A 22,053-nucleotide genomic window follows, 5' to 3' on the forward strand; every position below is an offset into this window, starting at 1 on the left:
GTGGAGATTGTTGAATTAGTGGCCAAGTGGCCAACTTTTGGCTAAATAAAAAAAACAAAAGGAGGTAGACAACATCATTATGTTTGTTGAAAAGAAAAAAAAGTTATGATGATGTTTGTAGAAAAAAGGTAAAGGCTAGCAAGTAGCCTTATTATTGGTTTTGTTTATTGGGTGTTTTATGATGGATGAATGTGAGCATCCGAATGTGAAAGAGGGAGGGTACACCATTTCTGTTTTAGTAGCCCATCTTTGAGAGAGCAAAGGCAGCCGCGGAGAGCAGAAAAGAAGAAGAAAGTGCTCCTCTCTTTGGTTAGTAATCACCCACCAAGGTAGTTGTTGTTGTAATAGCTTGAAGCTTTGTATAGAGAGGAAATTATTCAATATATTTCTCTCTATTTGTTTCTTTGGTGTGTGAGAGCTATTGGTTGTATTTAGGGCTGGGTTCGATTCGAAACAGTTCGGTTTTTTGTCAAAACAGAAACCGAACCGAAATTTCGGTTCGGTTAAAAAAAATTTCGGTTTTTTTCGGTTTCGGTTTTTTTTGGTTTGGTTTTGGTCCGGTTCGGTTTTTTCATTATTATTATTATTATTATTTTAGATTTGGATATTAGTAAACTAGCCCAAAAGAGGACCCTGCCAAACTAGCCCAATAGATCCAACAAGCAGTAAAGGCCCAAGCCATAAAATACAACAAAAGAAAACCCAGGCTTCTACTGCAACACCCGCCGCCGACCATCCCTACTAGCACAAACCCTCGCCACCAACCAACCCACGCCTCGCCGATTGTAACATCCGGCCACGAACACCTGTCTGAACATAGCCAAACAAACGAGATCCAAAGGTTTAATAAAAATAAAGATCCAAAAACCAAAGATCTTTACCACATAGGGCTCTACAAAGACAAATCCAAGAACAACATCAGCCAATTTTTCTTCAAAAATTCACAAAGCATAGTCAACAAATAAATTCAAATAGCATAGTCAACAAACCAAAGAAATCAAAACTATTAATCAAAACATAAAAAAAAACTACCATTTTCATTTTTCAGCACTCAAAGAATTAAACAAGAAAAAGAAAAAAAAAGAAAAAATTGAATACTTACTGTTAAAGAAATCCGGAGGAACAAAGATGGATGTCTGGTGCGACCTCCATATGAATCCAAAGTAAAAAACTATTTGGCTTGTATTTGAAAAGCAGAGATCGAAAGTTTATGGAGAAAGAAAGGAATATTAGAAAGGAGTGAAGAAGTTGTTGTTGTTGTAGGTGAGAGTCCACAGAGAAAGTCTATTAGATGAGGAGCAAAGAGACAAGAGGCATAAGATTTGGAGAGGGAAAAAATGGGGATTGTCAAATAAATTCATCACAAACCCTACTCCTCTTGTCGTAATCCTTTAAAAAAGTAAGATCCATGTTACAACCATGGACTTGGCAGGTTAGAGAGAGGAAGAGAGGAAGGAGAGTTGAAGGGAGGAAGAGAAGAAGGAGGGAGAGAGGGACTGAGGAAGTGTAGCGGATGAGAGGAAGAGCAGAGGATGACAGAAAGAGAGAAGAGAGATTTGAGAATGAAAATGAATGATGGCTAGGGTTTGTGAACTTTATAAATTTTATAAAACATTAAGATTAGAATACCTATAAATATTAAATATTATACTGGTACAATTATAGCAATACAAAGCCTACAGTCAAGTTGGTTTGAAGGAAGCTATCCCCAACCTGGACGGAAGGGGTTCGAATCTCCACTCCAGCAGGTTTTGAGTATTTATATTTTATTTTCATATTTCGGTTTGGTTCGGTCCGGTCCAGTTTTCATACCTCAAAAATCGAAACCGAACCAACCAAATTCGGTTCGGTTTGGTTTTTTTTTCGGTTCGGTTTTTTTCGGTCTCGGTTCTGTTTGGTTGTCGGTTTTTTTCGGTTTTCGGTTTTTCCAACCCACCCCTAGTTGTATTGGGTTGTGAGCTTGTCAACCCTTTGTAAACTCCCATTTGGTTGATAGTGGATTATTGGGTGAGCTCCTACTGCTCCGAGGATGTACTCCAGTTACACTGACTATTGAGGAATCTCGTTAAAATCTTGGTGTTATTTTATATTTTGTTCTTGCATTCCATTTGATATTTTTCTTGTGGGTTAGCTTGATTTGGTTCCATAAGGTTTGGTGCTATCCTAGCACAACAGTTTCTGGTTTCCGCTTTATAAATACATGGTCGGAAATGGCTCGTGGTAATCTTGATGACCTTACAAATATTCCACCATACATAGACAGGACATTACTTCGTGCCCAAGACCTGCCTCAGCCTAACGTTGAGTACCAACCTTTTGCAACCCTAAAAAAACCTCTCTGCAGCACAAAAGACGGTGGTGTTGAGAGCACAACAGTCTCAATGTTCAGATTGACGAGGGACCAACTCAATATCTTGAAAGCCAAGTCTAAGGAAGATGGGAACATGATCAACTATAGCACATATGAGATATTAGCAAGTCATGTTTGGAAATGTGCATCCAAGGCACGTGAACTTCCCGTACCAACCTACATGTTGTTGTTGAGGGACGTTCCCGACTGCAACCCCCACTCCCACTTGGTTTCTTTGGTAATGTGGTTGTCACAGGTACCATTATTTCCACGGTGGGGGATCTCCAATCAAAACCAACATGGTATGCTTCAAGTTGTATTCACAATGCTATATCGCAGATTAACGACAATTATTTTAGGGGAACTTTAACGAAAAGCATCTGGTACTGTTCACTTTAATGAAAAACCACATTTTTACACTAAAAAGTCAATCATGGTACTATTCACTTTACTCTTTATTTTGTCCTTATCATTAAAACTCAAAGTTGTCAAGTCATTTTCATTAGTTTTCCTTTATTTTAGATCAGCAATTGACTTCCTTGAGCTTCAGCCTGATCTTTCAGCCCTTGTTGTCGGGGCTGATTCTCTTAGGTCTCCTAATCTTGGAATAACTAGTTGGGTTAGGTTGCCATCTTACGACGCTGATTTCGGATGGGGTCGACCTATTTTTGTGGGACCTTGTGGAATTCCATTTGAGGGGAAGGCTTTCGTATTAGGAAGTGCAACTAATGATGGGAGTTTATCAGTCGCCATTCGTCTGCAATCCGAGCATATGAAATCATTTTCAAAATTGTTCTATGACATAAAAACAAGCAAATTATAATTTAGCAGGGGACTTGCGATTTTGAAGATGCTGGATCTGAAGATTTGTTGTGTGGTTTTTATGTGTGTTGCTGTAATATTTTTTGTTGGCCATGTTATATCTTTGTATTGGTTGTTGAATGTTTTGTTTGTTATGACTGCTATCATGATCAGTGTTATGTTTATGTATTTTGCTGTATTTATTGTAAGGTTTGTTGCATGACTTTGATCTTGTCCATATATAGTATTCTCATTATATTTCGTTTGCACCTTAAAGTTGCTGTTGGATGAAGTTTTGAATCTTTGATTAAGTTTTTCGATTGAACAAAGGAAATTAGTTATAAATAATTTGGTGATATCATGAGTAAGATGTGCTTTTACACGTGTAATTGGTTACTAAAGACTTTCTACTCGCGCTTTTACACGTGTAAGATGTGTTTTTTGTTTATCATGAGTGCTTGTTATGATATGAGAGCAGGTCCGCCCTTCACAATTGTTGTTGTCATATTATGAGAGTGGTTGTTTTGAAAATTTAAAAATGACAAATACTTATATAGAATTTAAACTTGAAAATTTGAAAATGACAAATATTTGCAACCTTCTTTTTTTTTTACATGCATGATGTTGGATCAAAAATCAAGATTTTCTGAACCAGTTCCCAACACTACTGTCATTATTGCCACCAACGACACCACCTCTTAGGCTGTAAACAAGTTGAGCTGAATCGAATGTCATTATGCTCAAATTTGGCTTGTGTAACTTTTTCCGAGTTCGATCTAGGTTTGGCATGGTTTTTATACAAGCCGAGCTTGAGTGAGCTTAAAAATTCAAGCCTGATACCGAGCACAAGCTGTTTCGATCTATTTCCAAAAGTAATTTGGTTCAGTTGTTCTAAAAAATTTGCAATATCGTGGTAGGGTTTAGGCTTAACAGCTGACTACCAGGTCAAATATTTTTGGACCAAGATCCTCTCCTGAGCAGTTCCCTAGGGATCCTGCAATTTTGCCCGTTCATTTTATATCGTGTGGTCAGTTTTCGTTAGATACTATTCATATTTGAATTTTAAAATTTAAAATTTAAATAATTTCTGACCGCATGATATACGATGAACGGACATAATTGCGGGATTCCTAGGATCCCTAGAGAACTGCTCAGGAGAGGATCCTGGTCCAATATTTTTAACATGGTGTTATGTGTAATCATGATGAAGTCAAGAAAGTTACTTGCTGAACCGAAGGTGAACTCAGCAAGTGTGCGGTAGAAATTTCGAGGATGTGTCTTAAGGGGGTAGATTGTTACAATCCGTCAATGATTTTCCATGTAAAATAGTCTTTATTATTTAAATGACCAAAATACCCCTAGAAGGGTAAAATTCATTTTTGTTGGACTTTCGAACACGAGACACGTCCTGGTCAATATCTAATTTATTTGAATAGTACTCGTGGTCACAAATGTGTGAGCGCAAATAGAGTGGAATTTAGAGTTCGAACAATAAAGTTGCAAATTAAGACAAATGGGGAATTTTGAGATGAGCTTTTTAGAAGCCAACTTCCATTTCTTCCTCCTGGAGTGCAGATCAGGGAGGGGGGCTGTTCTTCTTCTCCTTCCCCTTCCCCTTTTGCTCTCCTAAACCCACTCTCATCATTCTTTTCCTCTCCAAAGTCCTGACGACAAAAAAGACGACGTCCAACAGAGCCCCATGACGGTGGCCGAACCGATTCAGAGGAATCAGAATGACGACGACCCTTATCATCGACTAGAGCACTGAATGGTAACATCGATTCGATTATCACTTTCGTTAATCGCATGGATAAATCCTGATTAGCTCTAAGGAAGTCTTTATGAGCAATATTTTGGTAATTGGGTTCGGTTCAAAATTACATATGTATTGTTAAATTACTTTGTGATTCAATTCAATCAAGTTAAAGTGGAAAATATTTCAGCCTCATCTTTTCTCGCAAGTTTTTGTTGTCAACGGTGAGTTCTCAGCATCCTCTAGTGCCAACCGGAGGGAGAACGGGGGATTTAAAATTCTAGGACATGTTTTGAGTTTTGAATGTGTGTACATGTGCATGGATATAGAACATACCGGTTTAGCACAACATATACACTTTCAGATGAGAAATGAAGAGGAGAAAATAATAGGAAATATAGATTTAGATGAAAATTGATTGATGAATACGAAGAGTTTGCCTCTAATTGAAACAATGAATATAACCCTTAAAACTTCTTCTCGTATATAAGGCAGATTCGACTTCCAACATTTGTTCTGCAACAAATCAAATGAACTTGAATTTAGATACTTTCATGTATAAATATATTTTAAATTATATAATTTTATTGCCGTATTCATGGCATATCATATATCCTAGTTTTTAGAGATTTTTCGTATAGTCGTATCGTGTCATATCGTATCACCATATCTATATTCGTGCTTCATAGATCATCAATGATGATGCAATACATACAGGAATGCCAAAATGTGGGCATCCTAGACCTAGCTATTGCGTGTCGTTATGTGTTTAAGTTTCCACATAACGCCACATGATTGATTTTGATCACCCCAACATTGGCATCCCCGTTTTATAAGTCCTATCCAAGGATGAGATGGATAAAAAAGACCAGAATTCTTATCATATGGGATATCATTTGCTTTGGAGGTTCATACAGTAATTTGCGTTAAGCATTCAAATTTCAAACAAACAAATGAAACCCTTCAAATCTACACAAATTTTAAATATTTTTATTTTCTTTTTCATTTGATCACTGTCAAATTTGCTAAAGGTTCGATCTTTGTAATACTTTTCACAACAAATGTTTTTAACATATAAACCAGCAACATCAAAATCTAAAATAACCAAAATTAAGAACTCAACTCACCATATTGCTATCAAACAAAAAATTATCCAAAAAAAAGCCAAAAATTAGAAAAATTATTTTGCACATCTTTTTCTCCTTCATTTTTGTCCACTGATTATTCTTTAATTTAATTAATTGAAAGGCAAACAAACAATAAGTTTGTACATGAAAAGAAAAAAAGTTGTGAAACTTATTTCCCAACAATTAATATTGAAAACACGTAAAAATATATAAATATTGGTCACAACATTTTAATGAAAAAATAAAAATGGGGCACAATAACAATCAGGTTACGGTACTTGAAAAATGAGAATTCACTTACTTTCCCATGTTTAGTAATAACGTTATTGTTTGTGTCCCTCTAGTTCTATTTCCCAAAAGTTGTTTGTGTTATTTTTTTGAGCGAGTCCTACTAGCACTCATCTTTCCCATTAATATTGGTGAAGGTAAGAAGTTACTGATATGCATTATTAACCAAATACACTTATGCAGTGACATATTATTGTTTCAATTTAGATTTAGATTTTATCCTGTATCCATATATTTATTTTAAGAATTTCATTATTATTAAATTTGGAGCCAATAAAATTCCCAGATATTCTAATTGACAACCCTGCAGTTCTTCTTGATCTCGCCCTGTCTTCCTGTGAGGGCATCAATAGATCCCATTTTCACCATGGTTGCTCCTAACTTAATAGCCCATGCAGCACCAAATATGGCATTGTTCCTTACAATCCCGGCTGTCGACCGGCTAGTCAGAAGCGTTTGATCCCATTCAAACATGCCCTGGTGGTTCTTAAAATCAGTATAGTACTTATTGTCAAGCTTATGTGGTGTCAGAACATGAAACAACACAGTTTTTCGATCGTCGGAGGGGTACCTTGTATTTTCTTTTCTTCTTCTTAATCTTTGTGACAATTGTTAAAGGAAAAGAATTCACACAATCTGTACAAACTGGACAGCAGGAATGTTGCATGTGGATGCCACATCCTGGACAGTTTGGAATGATGCATGTGGATGCCACACCCTGGACAGCAGGGATTTGCACGTGGTTGCTGCAGCAAGGATGCCATCTGTATTTGTATTGTTTAATGCATGCGTGTATGTATATGTATATATGAAAGCTGCTTCCGTTTGCAGCAAAACTAATGAATCAAATATATTTGATCCCAAATTTAATAACAAGAACATTCGACCAAAAAAAAAGGTCCTGCGTTCTTACAAAGAAAGGATGGCGGAGAAGGTCATGAAGGTGAGCGTGAGGGATTCAACGATGGTGAAGCCGGTGGAGGAGATGCCTCCGAGAGCATTGTGGTTGTCCAACTTGGACCTGGTGCGTCGTGTCAATCACATGCCGAGCGTCTACTTCTACAAGCCTGATCAAAACTGTAGGTAAAACTTGTTAAACCCCACCCTCAAATAATTTGTAATTCCATAATATCCCCTAGAGTTTTATGAGATTTGCAAATTGGACCCCTATCCCAATCCAATCCGAACCCTCCATTTAGATTTCCCCTACCCTTTCTGTTTGCCACGTGGCACCACCCTAACTCATCTCCTATCTCTCTCTCTTTCCCCTCGAGTCTCTCAGCTCACTCAAGGGTGGTTTGGGAGTGAGGTGCTTAAAAAAAAAATCACCCATGAAAAAAAGCTGTGAGAGTTTTAGGTGTTTGGTAAACTGAAAAAAAAGGCTTATTTTGGAAGCTGCTGTGAGAATAAGCTGAAATCAAAGGAAAAAGCTGAAGCTGCTATTTGTAGCTTTGGAAAACTGGTTTTTTTTTCAAAGCACACGGAGCTACAGTGCTCCTTTAATGAAAAGACCCACTATCAGACTGCTTTTTTTCTTTTTCCAAAAGCACTTTTACAAAAAAGTTTATCAAACACTCTGCTGATTTATTTCACAGCCGCTTATTCTCACAGCAGCTTTTTTTTCAAAGCACAGCAATACCAAACCAGCCCTCATTCTCCTCTCTCTCTCAGTTCAACACACTCTCTCTCCGATCGAACCCACACACCGCGCACACTCTTAGAGACACCCAGACGACAACGCAGCAGCAACACCACCTTCGTCGACCCTCTCTCACTCTCCCTCATCGCTGCGAAGCACGGCGAAGCCTAGAAAGCACTTCGGCGAACCCCGAGACCTTCAAGGGAAAACCCTGCCACCTCCGACGTTTCACGGTTAATCGCAGGTACCAACCTCTCCCTCTTGTCGCTATTTTTGTTTTGCTAGTTAGATCGGAGGTTAAATCGGTTGATCGTCGTCGACCGGAGCTCGGGAGGCTTCGGCCTCCTTCCCCGGAGAGAAACAAAGACCTAGGGCCTTTGGGCCTAAACCCAAGCCCAAACCCTTATCTCTTAGGCCTCCGGGCCGTGTGTGGAACTTGGGCCTTCGGCCTATGGAACTCGAGCCCAACCCATTTATTTATTTTATTTTCTAAAAACCCAAAACCTTTTAGTTTGGGCCAGGTTTTCAGCCTAAAACCAAAGGGCTTCGGTCTGTGAGCTTTGACCTAAAACCCTCGGACTTAGGCCTTTAGGCCTTAGAACCCAGCACATTGGCTAAGCCCAGGCCCACCAAACCCAAGCCCAAAAACCTAAGCCCAAAACCCGGTCTAAACCCTAGCCCAGCCGCGCGTGAGCCTGTGCGCGGCTGGCGTGTGGGGTACACACGCCACTGTCTACGGAGGTGTTGGTGAATTTTTCGGCGACTCACGACGTTGTGCGGCGGCGCGTGAGGGCACGTGGCCATACTCGAGGTCTGTTTTAATGTTTTTTTGACGTCCTAAACCCGATTATGACGTCCATTTTTTGAAATTCAATCATTTGAGTATAGTTTTGATAATTGTACCTTTTATGTGCTTAGGTGCAACTATTAGCAACAATTCCATCATTCCTATTTCATACGGCTCTTCAACGACGGAATATCTGTGAGTGGACCCTTTCTAAAATGCATGTTTTAATAGTAGAAATGCATACATGAAAAACATGATTTAATGACTACGTTTTATGAAACATATGAGATATTATGCTATACTGAGAATATTTTAGAATATCATATTTTATCAAACTGATGTTCTTGTAGTATATGATGGATGATTATATACTATTTATGAACATGCTTTTACACATTTCTTTATAGTATATATGATGGATGACTATATGATATGAAGATGTTTTTGAGATATATGTACCTATGTTTGGAAAGACTATGTTCAATGATTTTTTATGCGTATCTAGTGGTCACTGTTCTGCCTATGGGCGAGGGAGAAATAAGGTTGAGGGAGATATATGATTGGCAGGAGGTATATGTTAATGGCTTCGGGCCGAGAGATACTGATACTGATACCACTAGCTAGCACACTATATACGAGACATGTTTCATGAAAGGTTTTATGGCATGCTAGGGTTTTCGGAAAACCTATTACATATTATGCTATTTTTTCATTAAACTTTGGGGGTTAGTATGTTGATAACTGTTTCAGTATTATATATATATATATATCAACTTGGTCCACTCATGTTTGTTTTGCGCCCCCTCAGGACATAGGAACGAGGATTACGAACCGAGCTACGAGGCATTCCCTTACCAGTGACATCGTGCCATCCCTTCTGCTTTGATTTCATTGTAATCGCATTTTCCTCTTGTACTCTGAATTAGAATATGCTTTGAGCATGTCATGCACTATTATTATGTTTTCATTGTTGGCAGTTGAATATTATTTATATCCCTATCTTCACGTAGTAATGAATAGTCACATCCTATTATTTTGCTATAATTCATAAGCAAAATTTATATGCATGTTTCACATGTTCTCAGCATTTACATTCATTAAATGATTTTCGTCACCCTCGGATGTCGACCAGTATATGATCATCCCGATATCTCACGAACATCGGGATCGGGGCGTGTCTTGTGACAAGTGTTAAAGGAAAAGAATTCACACAATCTGTACAAACTGGACAGCAGGAATGTTGCATGTGGATGCCACATCCTGGACGGTTTGGAATGATGCATGTGGATGCCACACCCTGGACAGCAGGGATTTGCACGTGGTTGCTGCATCATGGGCTTGATTGCTGCATCGTGGGCATCAGGGATTTGCACGTGGTTGCTGCATCATGGGCTTGGTTGCTGCCATCTGTTTTTGTATTGTTTAATGCATGCGTGTATGTATTTGTATATATAAAAGCTGCTTCCATTTGCAGCCAAACCAATCAATCAAATATATTTGATCCCAAATTTAATAACAAGAACATTCGACCAAAAAAAAAAAGGTCCTGCGTTCTTACAAAGAAAGGATGGCGGAGAAGGTCATGAAGGTGAGCGTGAGGGATTCAACGATGGTGAAGCCGGTGGAGGAGATGCCTCCGAGAGCATTGTGGTTGTCCAACTTGGACCTGGTGCGTCGTGTCAATCACATGCCGAGCGTCTACTTCTACAGGCCTGATCAAAACTGTAGGTCAAACTTCTTCGACCCGGCGGTGCTAAAGCACGCGCTATCCAAGGCCCTCGTGCTCTTTTACCCCTTGGCTGGCCGTCTCAAGCAAAACGGGGGCCGTTTGGAGATCGATTGCAATGCGGAGGGCGTGCTGTTTGTTGTGGCGGAGACCACCTCTGTTGACCTTGATTACTTAGGCGACTTTGCACCCACTGACGAGTTCAGCAACCTCATTCCCTCTGTTGATAGTTCCGTTGGCCTTTCCTCTTATCCCCTCCTGGTGTTGCAGGTATCTACTCTATATATAAGCATGTATATTTGTTTTAGTGGCACTTACACTTTGTGGTCCTCTTATCCCCTTCTAATTACTTCGAAAACCTTTGGGGACCATCTATTAATAAAAAAATTGCTTTTGCAGTATTGTAAGAATAAACAACTGTAAAAAAAAATTGTATTGTTAAGTGTTTGGTAAATATTTTTTTTGTAAAAGTGCTTTTAATAAATAAAAAATCAGTGTCTGAGTATTTGGTAAAATTTTATATAAATTGCTTTGAATATGTTAAATGACTAAAAATGATATAGTATTTATATGTGATATAATAATTGTCAAAAACAATAATATAGGGGCAAATATTGTAATTTTGTAAAATGTGTGAGAGTATACTTGTCATTTGAAAAATTCATTAAATGAGCATTGATTACTATGAGAAAAACATTTTTTTTAGAAACATGGTGGATATTGCTTCTGCTTTTCTATGTTTTCTACTTTCATTGACAGCAGTTTAAAAAGAAAACAGTCAAATGCAAGAACTCACAACAACTCGATCTCTATAGATCTTAAATATGGCTTTATTCTGTATATTCAGGTCACATACTTCAAATGCGGAGGAGTGGCAGTTGGTGTTGGTATGTCACATTGCGTAGCTGATGGAGTTTCTGGTTTCCACTTTATAAATACATGGTCGGAAATGGCTCGCGGTAATCTTGATGACCTTACAAATATTCCGCCATACATAGACAGGGCATTACTTCGTGCCCAAGACCCGCCTCAGCCTAACGTTGAGTACCAAACTTTTGCAACCCCGAAAAAACCTCTCTGCAGCACAAAAGACCGTGGTGTTGAGAGCACAACAGTCTCAATGTTCAGATTGACGAGGGACCAACTCAGTATCTTGAAAGCCAAGTCTAGGGAAGATGGGAACACGGTCAACTATAGCACATTTGAGATATTAGCAGGTCATGTTTGGAAATGTGCATCCAAGGCACGTGAACTTCCCGGTTATCAAAAGACCAACCTATATGGTGTTGTTGAGGGACGTTCCCGACTGCAACCCCCACTCCCACTTGGTTTCTTTGGCAATGTGATTGTCAATGCTACCATTATTTCCACGGTGGGGGATCTCCAATCAAAACCAACATGGTATGCTTCAAGTTGTATTCGCAATGCTATATCGCAGATTAACGACAATTATTTTAGATCAGCAATTGACTTCCTTGAGCTTCAGCCTGATCTTTCAGACCTTGTTGTCGGGGCTGATTCTCGTAGGTCCCCTAATCTTGGAATAAATAGTTGGGCTAGGTTGCCATCTTACGACGCTGATTTCGGATGGGGTCGACCTATTTTTGTGGGACCTTGTGGAATTCCATTTGAGGGGACGGCTTTCGTATTAGGAAGTGCAACTAATGATGGGAGTTTATCAATCGTCATTCGTCTGCAATCCAAGCATATGAAATCATTTTCAAAGTTGTTCTATGACATATAAACAAGCAAATGAAAATTTAGCAGGGGACTTGCGATTTTGAAGATGCTGGATCTGAAGATTTGTTGTGTATGGTTTCTATGTGTGTTGCTGTAATATTTTTTGTTGGTCATGTTATATCTTTGTATTGGTTGTTGAATGTTTTGTTTGGAGAAATTTTATTTGAACCCACATAACCTCTCTCTACATTCAACTTAAACTGTAAATGGAATTTTTTTTTTTTTTTTACCTTGTCGCATAATTACTATCAAGTACAAGATAAAATTAACACTAAAATTAAAATATACCAATAAATCCACACCTAATAATCAAACCCTACTTTACAAAATCATCATTTTTACAAAACATTATCAATACTAACAACAAACATAGACAAAAGCAATGAAAATGGCCTTCAAATGGTGGTCCAAAAAGGGTCTGAATTACTGAGTAAGTTGAAAGCCGAGATGATCGATTTCATGAGACATGCCTAGGGGTGGAAAAAATTCCCAAAATTCCCAAACCAAACCAAAAAAATACCGATCCCAAACCAAAAATGTCCCAAACCGATTTTCCCAAAATTTCGGTATTCCCATACCGAAAAAATACCGAAATTTCGGTATGGGAATCGGGATTACCTTTCCAATATTTCGGTATTCCCATACCGAACCGAAAATATATATTTTTAATTATTTTATATATATATATATATATAGATAATAATATATATTGTTTTTTTAATTATAGTTAGAGTTAATTTGAACCGTTGGATTGCTTCAAATTAATCCATGCCATCCATTCCTTGTTAGGTTTCTCCGAGTCTAGTTTCATTTCTGATTTCTCACTCAGCCTTCCAACACCGACAGCATTCCTTCGAATCGTCTCTGACTCTCCAGCCGCCCAGCCTTCCTTCACGAATCGCCACCGCCACGCCAAAGCATCAAAGACTGAACTCTCCAGCCTTCCTTCATGAATCGTCTCCGACTCTTGCGATCTCTCTCTCACGGACAGAACTCTCGATCTAGCACCGAGTCCGAGTCTCACTCTCACCCCAAATTAGGTAACTAATTTAGTGTTTTGAAATCTAATTTCTGACACTCATCCAAAGTAGGGATTGTTGAAGGGCTCGAGGCCGGTTATAGACCCGCTGATGGCCTAATTTATTCATGCCGTTGGCAATTTTTTTTGTTTGTGTGTTAATAACTTATACATTTCTTCCATCTTCATCTGTTAGTTAGTAGTCATTCAATAATTAAAATGATGTTTGATTGAGTTTGTCGTATTCTTTTTTAAAAATCGTTTCTTTTATTGATGATGCGCTGCGGCACCCGTGTTTGATGCTATGTATTTGGTTTTGGCGGGTTGTAGGGGGGTTAAAGTTGTTTCTGGTTGCATCCTGCTCGCTTCATTCAGAATGTTGGTACTAGGCGCTGTGTTAGTCCATTAATTTCATGTTCACATAATACTTACAGGGAAACTCTTCAACTTTCTAGATGGCTAGTTCAAATTGTTAGGCTCTAATATCATAGCTTGGAAGTGGAGAATTTCAACTCAATTCTTAATGAACTGCACTTTTGTTGCGATACCTTAACCAACAAAGGGTTTAATGAGAATAATACCCCTGAGTTTACACTCTGGAGAAATAGATTGAAGTTATACTTTTTTCTTGGAGTCTTACTTGCGACAATAAGTAAATCTCTTTACACCTGCACACACATCATTGAATTAAGCGTTCACTGGTGCACCTTTACATGTAATAAATTAAACCGCTATCATTGATCATTAATCAACAAAGAAAATTATAAAGCACTACTACAAGTGATTATCTATGCTGACTGATTTCCTGGTTATCTTCAGGGAGAAGTGTTAGTAGGTTTAGCACTGCTGTAGCAACTGAGGAGTTAATCATTTCACCTGTTCAAACTTCAAATTAGTCACACGCTGCGTCAGGTAATATTTTTGTTTTGGCTATAGAATCTTAGATACATGGTCTTGCTTTAATGTTTGATAGCAAATCAAGTTTTGTAATTCTGTGCACAGATTGGCATATTCTAGGCAGATACTTAACTGGGCCTTGCCATTTAATTGGCATATTTGTGCACAGATTAGTAGAAAAAAGACATGACGTTACAAAGTCTGTAGGTTTGCCATCCTCTATATTAGAAACGAGCTGGTTTTTATTTGCTCGGAATATATTTCTATGTTGAATGCTAATATTTTTGCTTTTGGATTTGGTACTTAATTTATTTTTATTGCATGCATGTGTAGTAGAAATTGAATAGGCAGATGCTATTGTGCACAGACAGATTGGCAGATTGCTTTTGAATAGGCAGATGCAATGAAAGTATGAAACTATGTCAAATTGGCAGATTGGGCAGATGCTATGAAAGTATTGAATAGGCAGATTTCTTTTTAATAGGCCTATATGTCAATTTTTCAATATAAAAGATTGAATTTTAGCCCAAAAGCATAATATGTCAAATTTTAGTTCAAAAGCCCAAAACCATTTCGGGATTCCCGATTTGTCCCGAAATCCCGAAACTATTTCGGGATTCCCGAAAATTGGGATTCCCGAAAATTTGGTTTGGGATCGGTATTGCAATTGGGATTCCCGAAAATTTCGGTTTGGGAATCGGGACAAGGGTTTCGGTATGGGATCCCATACCGAACCACCCCTAGACATGCCAACTTGATGTCCCAACCAGCCCACGACATAATATACTAGGGGATCAAAGGATAAGTTTGAGAGAGTTCTTAGGGTATGTTTGTTTATCTTCATTAACATTCCTTGGACTGGATTAGACTAAATGATAGTGCAGTCTGGTGTTTGTTATTTACACGGAAAAAAGTTGATGAGACTAAATGGGACTCGCCCCAACTGAACGCCTTGCTAGCCGTTCTTAGAGAGTGCCCTCGATTTCCAACGGACTCCTAGTCTCGTCCTCTCTCGCAGCTGATTCATCCGTTTTCTTCTCCTTCACACCTTCGCGATCTCCCTTCTCCTTCTCAACTTCACACCCTTTCCCTTGGGCCTTCACCTTCACCATCCCACCTAAAAGCTAAACCCAGATCTCGAACAAAAACTGATAATGAGTCCACCGACTCCCTTCCCTTCTTCGTGTTCAATTTCACTCCCTCTTTCTCTCAACAAAATCGTCATGGTTGTGGCCTTGAAGCTCCTGAAGCAACTTCGAGCACTGTACACCAGCTCCACAATCCTCCACTGCAATCTCAGCCCACGGCTCTTGAGCATTTGCAGAGCAATCTCTGCTAGGGGTGGGTTCGGTTTTTTGCCAAAACCGAAACCAAACCGAAATTTCGGTTTGGTTCGGTTCGGTTCAATTTTTTTTCGGTTTTTTTCGGTTCGGTTTCGGTTCGGTTTCGGTTTTTTGTTTTTATTTTTTTTCAAAAAATGAAAAACATTGAAATTTTAAATTTTAACATATCCAACACAATCATAACATAAACATTCTAACTAGAATCAAAGACAATGAAAATAAACATTTAAAGTTGAACTAAAATCATCAATCAAGTCTTTCAAAGTCCAAACTAACAACCTCACAACACAAAATCACACAAAAATCGTACAAATGACTTAGAAAAGTTAAATTGTATGATGTTGTTCAAAGATCAGTGTTGTTTGCTTGTAACTGCATGTTGACAACTTGATTAGTAAAGGTAATGTGTGGGTGGATTTATTTAGTGTGTGTTGGATTCTTTTCCATCACAAATTACCCAAGTAATCTACCCGAAATAAATGTTTATGGATTATGTTACATGTTATATGAGAGTAGATTTGGAAAAGAAAGCTGGCGCAGAAGTAGACAGTGCTATGGAGATGGATGTAGGTACTTCGGGAAGAGGTTTGGTTCTGGAACCTTATATGGGGGAGAAATAATAGGTTAGGGTTTAGAGTTTTTATAGGCCTTTTTTTAATATTTTGAGCTTAAAGTTTGGCAACACATTGGGTTAGCACATTTTAACTTACAAATTGGGTTTAGAAAATAATACCCAAAACAAATAATTAAATAAAAAAATTAATTTAATTAATTCGGTTCGGTTCGGTTTGATTCGGTTTCTAAATCACTAAAACCGAACCAAACCAAAAGAATTCGGTTCGGTTCGGTTTTTTCAATTCGGTTCGGTTTTTTCGTTCGGTTCGGTTTTTTTGGTTTCTGTTCGGTTTGGTTTTCGGTTTTTTTCGGTTTTCGGTTTTTTGAACCCACCCCTAATCTCTGCTGTTCCAGCTCGACCACCGCTAAACCCTGATTCTCCTTCCCCATCGTGTCTGAACCAGTACGAGCTCGTCAACTCCGCCGCCATTGCCAAAACCTGGTGAGAGCTTCTCCTTTTTAGCATACAATTTTCAATTTTTCAAATTGAATTTGATTTTGTTATGCTATAATTGTGAATTCATGACCAATGAGAAAGAAATTCATTACCAAAGGAGTGAAATATTGTCATCTTTATGATTGTGAATTCAATCTTTTGATTAATGGGTATGTGCAGAAGGGTGATTTGGAAAGTGCTCAGAAGGTGTTTGATGAAATATTAGCACTATCATAATGTTTTCAAGTAGGTGGGTAAATGTTTAATTACATATAAAAACTAGTGGGTGCTACTTCTTTACTGCTATACCTCTCATCTTCTCCAGTTGGCTTGGGAATTTCGTTCTAATCCAAACTTGATAAAGGACAGAAGTAGATCAAAGTGATCCTAATTGATTGTGCATCTATGATGTGATTTTTTTTAAAATCAAGTTCATCTAAGTCTAGGTGTCTGTATAAGGATGCTGGTTCTTTGGTGGTACTGAGATATTTTTGTTTTAGGAAATACAAGGCATCTCCTTTGTAGTTGTCCCATGATGATTTGTCCCAAATTAGCATGCTTATTATGATACACGAAGCATTGATTGGTTCTTTTCTTTTTGTTCTTTTACTTTCTGTATATTCATAGCAGAGATTGATTCCTCAACTAAAAGTTAATTGGTTTGGAAATGATTGACCATTCAACTGCCAAATTTGTTAATTGATTTGCTGATATGTAGTGCTCAAACAATAACTTGGGGGAAGCCAATACTGAGATCTATTTCTCCTTCTCTTTGTACTTCTCACTTCCAAATGAACCAGAAGAATATCAAGAAGGCCTTGAAGAAGGCAGGCTTTAATAATACCTTATCAAGTAAGTTTGCTCCGATGTTCTATGTCGTAAGAGCAGAATGCGTACGCCAAACCAGGCCAAACGAAGAACGACACAAAACGCAAAGGGAAAAAAAAGTTGCAATTAAGGAAGAAAATGCTGACTGAGCGAGCCTCCCCAGCCGGCAACTGCACAAATTTCACGGCATATTATTGATTTGTAAAAATTGAAGCAAAACCAGAATAAGCAAATGTGAAAATTTTGACTTCAATTTTGAAAGCAATCTGGTAATTTAGCATTGCTTTACAAACTGGTAGTTTCTTATTTTGCTTTTCATTTTTCTTTTGATTTTGGCCTGTGAGGATGGTGTAATTCCTTCTAGCAGATCTCTTCTTGCTCTTGACCTTACAATTTGATGCTACTCTTGAATCATGTATTTCTTCCGTTGGCAAAAATTTTGGTTTATATTTTTTATTATCAATCTCATCCAATAATTTTAATTATGATAATATGTTTAATAGAAAAGAAATTAAAATAAAACAATAATTTAGTCTCAGTCCGAGCAAACACTAATAAACTGGCAACAGTACTATTTTTATTATCCTGCTTCTTAGTCCAACACTGCACCAAACGCTTCACTAAGTCAGTCTAGCTTATTGTTGGTTGGTATTGTTGTGCTTCGAAAAAAAACTGCTTCTGTTGTTGTGACATCCCACATCACCCAGGGGAGTGGATCCTGGAAGCCTTATATGTATATTCTCATCTCTACCTAGCACGAGGCCTTTTGGGAGTTCACTGGCTTCGGGTTCCATCGGAACTCCGAAGTTAAGCGAGTTTGCGCGAGAGCATTCCCAGGATGGGTGACCCACTGGGAAGTTCTCGTGTGAGTTCCCATAAACAAAACTTTGAGGGCGTGGTCGAGGCCCAAAGCGGTCAATATCGTGCTACGGCAGAGTTGAGCCGGTGATGTGGTGGGGGCTCGGGCCGGGATGTGACAGCTGTGCTGTGAGAATAAACTCATTTTTGCTATTTCACATTTTCATTTTTTTTTCACCCAAAACTGTAAAAATAAGTTGTTTTAAGTGTTTACCACACACCTTTTTTAGCTTAGTTTTTTTTTTTTTTATACCCACTTTTTATAAAAGCATCTCAGTACCAAACTAGTACTTAGTCTAGTCTAAGCTAGTCTAACTTAGTCCCTGAAGTTAGTCCAGTCCGAGATAATCCGACACAACAAACGCACCCTTAGTGAATGTTGTAGGGAAATGGATGCATCACAACAAGGAGCTCTTGAGCGTTCTCAATTTATGCACCATTAAAAGCGTTTACAACACTTCTTTCACTAAATCGCACGTAATTTTATTTGTCAAAAATGCATGTGGCCAGTCAATCTCTCATGAATCAGTAAATGTACATATAGAATTCAAAATCAACACTTCAAATCGATGTTAAACAAAGTTCAACTAAGTCTCGAATATCATAATTGTAATTTTAAAGTTCTTGTAGACATGCTGTATTAATGTTCAATAAGCCAATAACATATAGAACATTTTGTTGTGTACCCAAATTCAAGCTAGTTAGCTATGAGGGGTTTTTTTTTTTTTTGTTAGATCAAATTCAATTTGAGATCATATTTTATAAATGGGTGTAAAGATAAATTTACATTTTGAATTGAGTTTGGGAGAGCAGTTTAGATATTAAATTTAGGTTTAAAGAGATATTAATTTTTTAATTAAAAAATAATATGAGTGTAGAGAATAAGTTGGATGTAGAAAGATGATACCTGGGTTCAAATAAAATTTTCCTTTTGTTTGTTATGACTGCTATAATGATCAATGTTATGTTTATGTATTTTGCTGTATTTATTGTAAGGTTTGTTGCAGTTGACTTCGATCTTGTCCATATGTAGTATTCTCATTATATTTTGTTTGCACCTTAAAGTTGCTGTTGGATGAAGTTTTGAATCTTTGATTAAGTTTTTCGATTGAACAAAGGAAATTAGTTATAAATAATTTGGTGATATCATCATCATACTTGGTAATTGGTTACTAGAGACTTTCTACTCACGCTTTTACACGTTGTTTGGACCCAAATTTGCATCATCGGCCTGAGTAATCGAGACGATTGAGTAAGCATACTTCTCAACCGTCGTATGGAAGGGTAAAAGATCATTTTGTTATTATTAAAGGATAATGTTATGATTTTTATCATAATTATCTTTTAAATAATTTATTATGGGAGATCTCCAAGCTGGGAACACGGTGGCATAATTCGAGTTGATCTGGATGAATAGTATGCTGCAAATTGATTATTATAGATGTGGATAAATATTTTGGTATAGGCGCCAGAAATTAGCATCCCAAGGTGGTGGTTTAAATGGGGTTTGAAAAGTCACGGTGAATGGAGTAGATAAACAGTATGCAAATGGGATAATTATAATACCTTTTTGATGTTGTGGTTTTGGTTACGTAGTGTGCTTTCTAGGATTATCATTATCCGTGCATGGATCAATGTGATTGAAGTTAAGCTCTAGTGGACTAGGAGTCTCTGAAGGCACGGTTTTTTATGGAAGGAAGACTTGGGTTTTGAATAAATGAAGCAGTCAGAAGATGATGGTATTTGAGTCAGACGATGATGGTATCTAAAGGATAGGCTTTCATTTAGTGAGTTTGAGTTGAAATCAAATACTAGCGTGAAGCTGCACCACTCAACATTTGTTCCTATAAATATCAAGCTACAAAAAACGAAAAAGACCCTGCAAATCAATACAAAAATGCCCTGCGCAAACTCAACAACTTGAGATTTTTTCTTTCTTTTTCGCTGACACATCTTCCGTTGGCATCAACAGCATTGTGAAAGCAACCGGTGATATCTTAAGTCGGCATAGATAGCTCTGTCACCGTAGAGTCAGCCGATCTCGCAGCATCTTCCGTTGGCATCAACAGCACTGCGGCGAGGACGGTTGGTTACCTATCCAAGTCTCGGTCGAGAAGGATTTCCGAATCCTTATTGGTCGAGGTCATCTCATTAGCCTTCTCGGCGAAGTGAGGTGTTACAAGTTATTACATTCGGCACATTGAAAGCCGAATTTGATATTGAACTTCGCAGAACTAGCAGCCTTGTCTTCAGGCTCTAGAACCCGAAGGCCGAAAGTGTTCCTTCCTCGGCCGCAGTCGCGGGATTCAGAAGTCAGCAGCGCACCCAACGCAACATCAACAAATTTTACTCCTCGGCCGAGCTCGGCCGATGAGTTGGCACGCCCCGCACACAACCGAAGGACGTAGTTAGCTTATTAATTACTCGACCTGCGCGCCACGTAAGCTTGGTAGTTTTTAGGGTCAACACACGTGTAAGATGTGCTTTTTGTTTATCATGAATGCTTTTTATGATATGAGAGCAGGTTCGTCCTTCCCAATTGTTGTTGTCATATTATGAGAGTGGTTGTTTTGAAAAGGAATTTGGCTTCTCGAACAATAAAGTTACAAATTAGGACAAATGGGGAATTTTGAGATGAGCTTTCTAGAAGCCAGCTTCCTTCTCTTCCTCCTGAAGTGCAGATCAGGGGAGGGGGGCAGTTCTTCTTCTTCTCCTTCCCCTTTTGCTCTCCTAAACCCACTCTGGTCATTCTATTCCCCTCCAAAGTTCTGATGACAAAAACGACGACGTCCAACAGAGCCCCATGATGGTGGCCGAACCGATTCAGAGGAATCAGAATGACGACGACCCTTATCATCGACCAGAGCATTGAATGGTAACATCGATTCGATTATAACTTTCGTTAATCGCATGGACAAATCCTGATTAGCTATAAGGAAATCTTTATGAGCAATATTTTGGTAATTGGGTTCGGTTCAATATTACATTTGTATTGTTAAATTACTTTGTGATTCAATTCAATCAAGTTAAAGTGGAAAATATTTCAGCCTCATCTTTTCTCACAAGCAAGGCTGTTTGTGAGATTTTGGGGCTGTGCGAAATTTGTAAAAGAGGCTCTCTTTAAGAAAGTTTTAAGTTTTTTAAAAAGTATGACAATGTATTAATACTAGAAAACATTCACTTAAATCAAAACAAAACCACTTAGTACTGCGGTCTAGTAATATTCCTCTTCACTTGTAAGTAAGAGGTCTTAGGTTCAATTCTCACTAAAAACGAATTTGAACCACATTATGTTGTCATAGGTGAGTTCTCAGCATCCTCTCGTGCCAACCGGAGGGAGAACGGGCGATTTAAAATTCTTAGACACGTTTGTTTTGAGTGTGTGTACATGTGCATGGATATAGAACAGGCCAGTTTAGCACCACCTTTACACTTTCAGATGAGAAATGAAGAGGAGAAAATAATAGGAAATATATATTTAGTTGAAAGTTGATGAATACAGAGTTTGCCTCTAATTGAAACAATGAATATAACTCTTAACTTCTTCTTGTATATAAGGAGGATTCGACTTCCAACTTTTGTTCTACAACAAATCAAATGAACTCGAATTTAGATACTTTCATGTTTAAATATATTTTAAATTAGATAATTTTATTACCATGTTCATGGCATATCATATATCCTAATTTTTAGAGATTTTTCGTATAGTCGTATCGTGTCATATCATATCATCATATCTATATCCGTGCTTCATAGATTATCAATGATGCAATACATATAGGAATGCCAAGGTGTTGGCGTCCCAGACCTATCGCGTGTCGTTATGTGTTTAAGTTTCCCACATAAC

At 38.1% G+C, this 22,053-nt stretch overlaps 2 protein-coding genes and 3 long non-coding RNA genes across 6 annotated transcripts; 4 read left to right on the forward strand and 1 right to left on the reverse strand.

Annotated features, from left to right (window-relative positions):
- Positions 1-607: 607 nt before the first annotated feature.
- Positions 608-1,557, reverse strand: LOC139195197 (uncharacterized). Its single transcript, XR_011579836.1, has 2 exons — positions 1,103-1,557; positions 608-810 (listed from the first exon to the last, which is right to left on the reverse strand). It is a non-coding gene; the product is annotated as an uncharacterized lncRNA (long non-coding RNA).
- A 653-nt stretch (positions 1,558-2,210) lies between these two features.
- Positions 2,211-3,173, forward strand: LOC103408600 (shikimate O-hydroxycinnamoyltransferase-like). The gene is made up of 2 exons (XM_029101688.2): positions 2,211-2,623; positions 2,873-3,173. The coding sequence occupies exons 1-2, from the start codon at positions 2,211-2,213 to the stop codon at positions 3,171-3,173; spliced, it is 714 nt and encodes a 237-aa protein (XP_028957521.1).
- Positions 3,174-4,556: 1,383 nt separating this feature from the next.
- Positions 4,557-7,828, forward strand: LOC139195359 (uncharacterized). Its single transcript, XR_011580203.1, has 2 exons — positions 4,557-4,922; positions 6,630-7,828. It is a non-coding gene; the product is annotated as an uncharacterized lncRNA (long non-coding RNA).
- A 2,373-nt stretch (positions 7,829-10,201) lies between these two features.
- On the forward strand, positions 10,202-12,388 carry LOC103434060 (shikimate O-hydroxycinnamoyltransferase-like). The gene is made up of 2 exons (XM_070820774.1): positions 10,202-10,741; positions 11,319-12,388. The coding sequence occupies exons 1-2, from the start codon at positions 10,313-10,315 to the stop codon at positions 12,213-12,215; spliced, it is 1,326 nt and encodes a 441-aa protein (XP_070676875.1). The 5' UTR covers positions 10,202-10,312; the 3' UTR covers positions 12,216-12,388.
- A 610-nt stretch (positions 12,389-12,998) lies between these two features.
- On the forward strand, positions 12,999-17,804 carry LOC103433840 (uncharacterized). 2 transcript variants are annotated; one of them, XR_003772748.2, is made up of 4 exons: positions 13,021-13,251; positions 14,049-14,141; positions 16,439-16,526; positions 17,239-17,804. It is a non-coding gene; the product is annotated as an uncharacterized lncRNA (long non-coding RNA). The 2 variants fall into 2 exon arrangements; XR_003772747.2 differs by lacking the exon at positions 16,439-16,526 and having other exon boundaries at positions 12,999-13,251.
- Positions 17,805-22,053: the final 4,249 nt, after the last annotated feature.

The sequence above is a fragment of the Malus domestica genome, chromosome 04 (assembly GCF_042453785.1).
Source record: "Malus domestica chromosome 04, GDT2T_hap1".
In the NCBI taxonomy this organism is placed as follows: domain Eukaryota; kingdom Viridiplantae; phylum Streptophyta; class Magnoliopsida; order Rosales; family Rosaceae; genus Malus; species Malus domestica.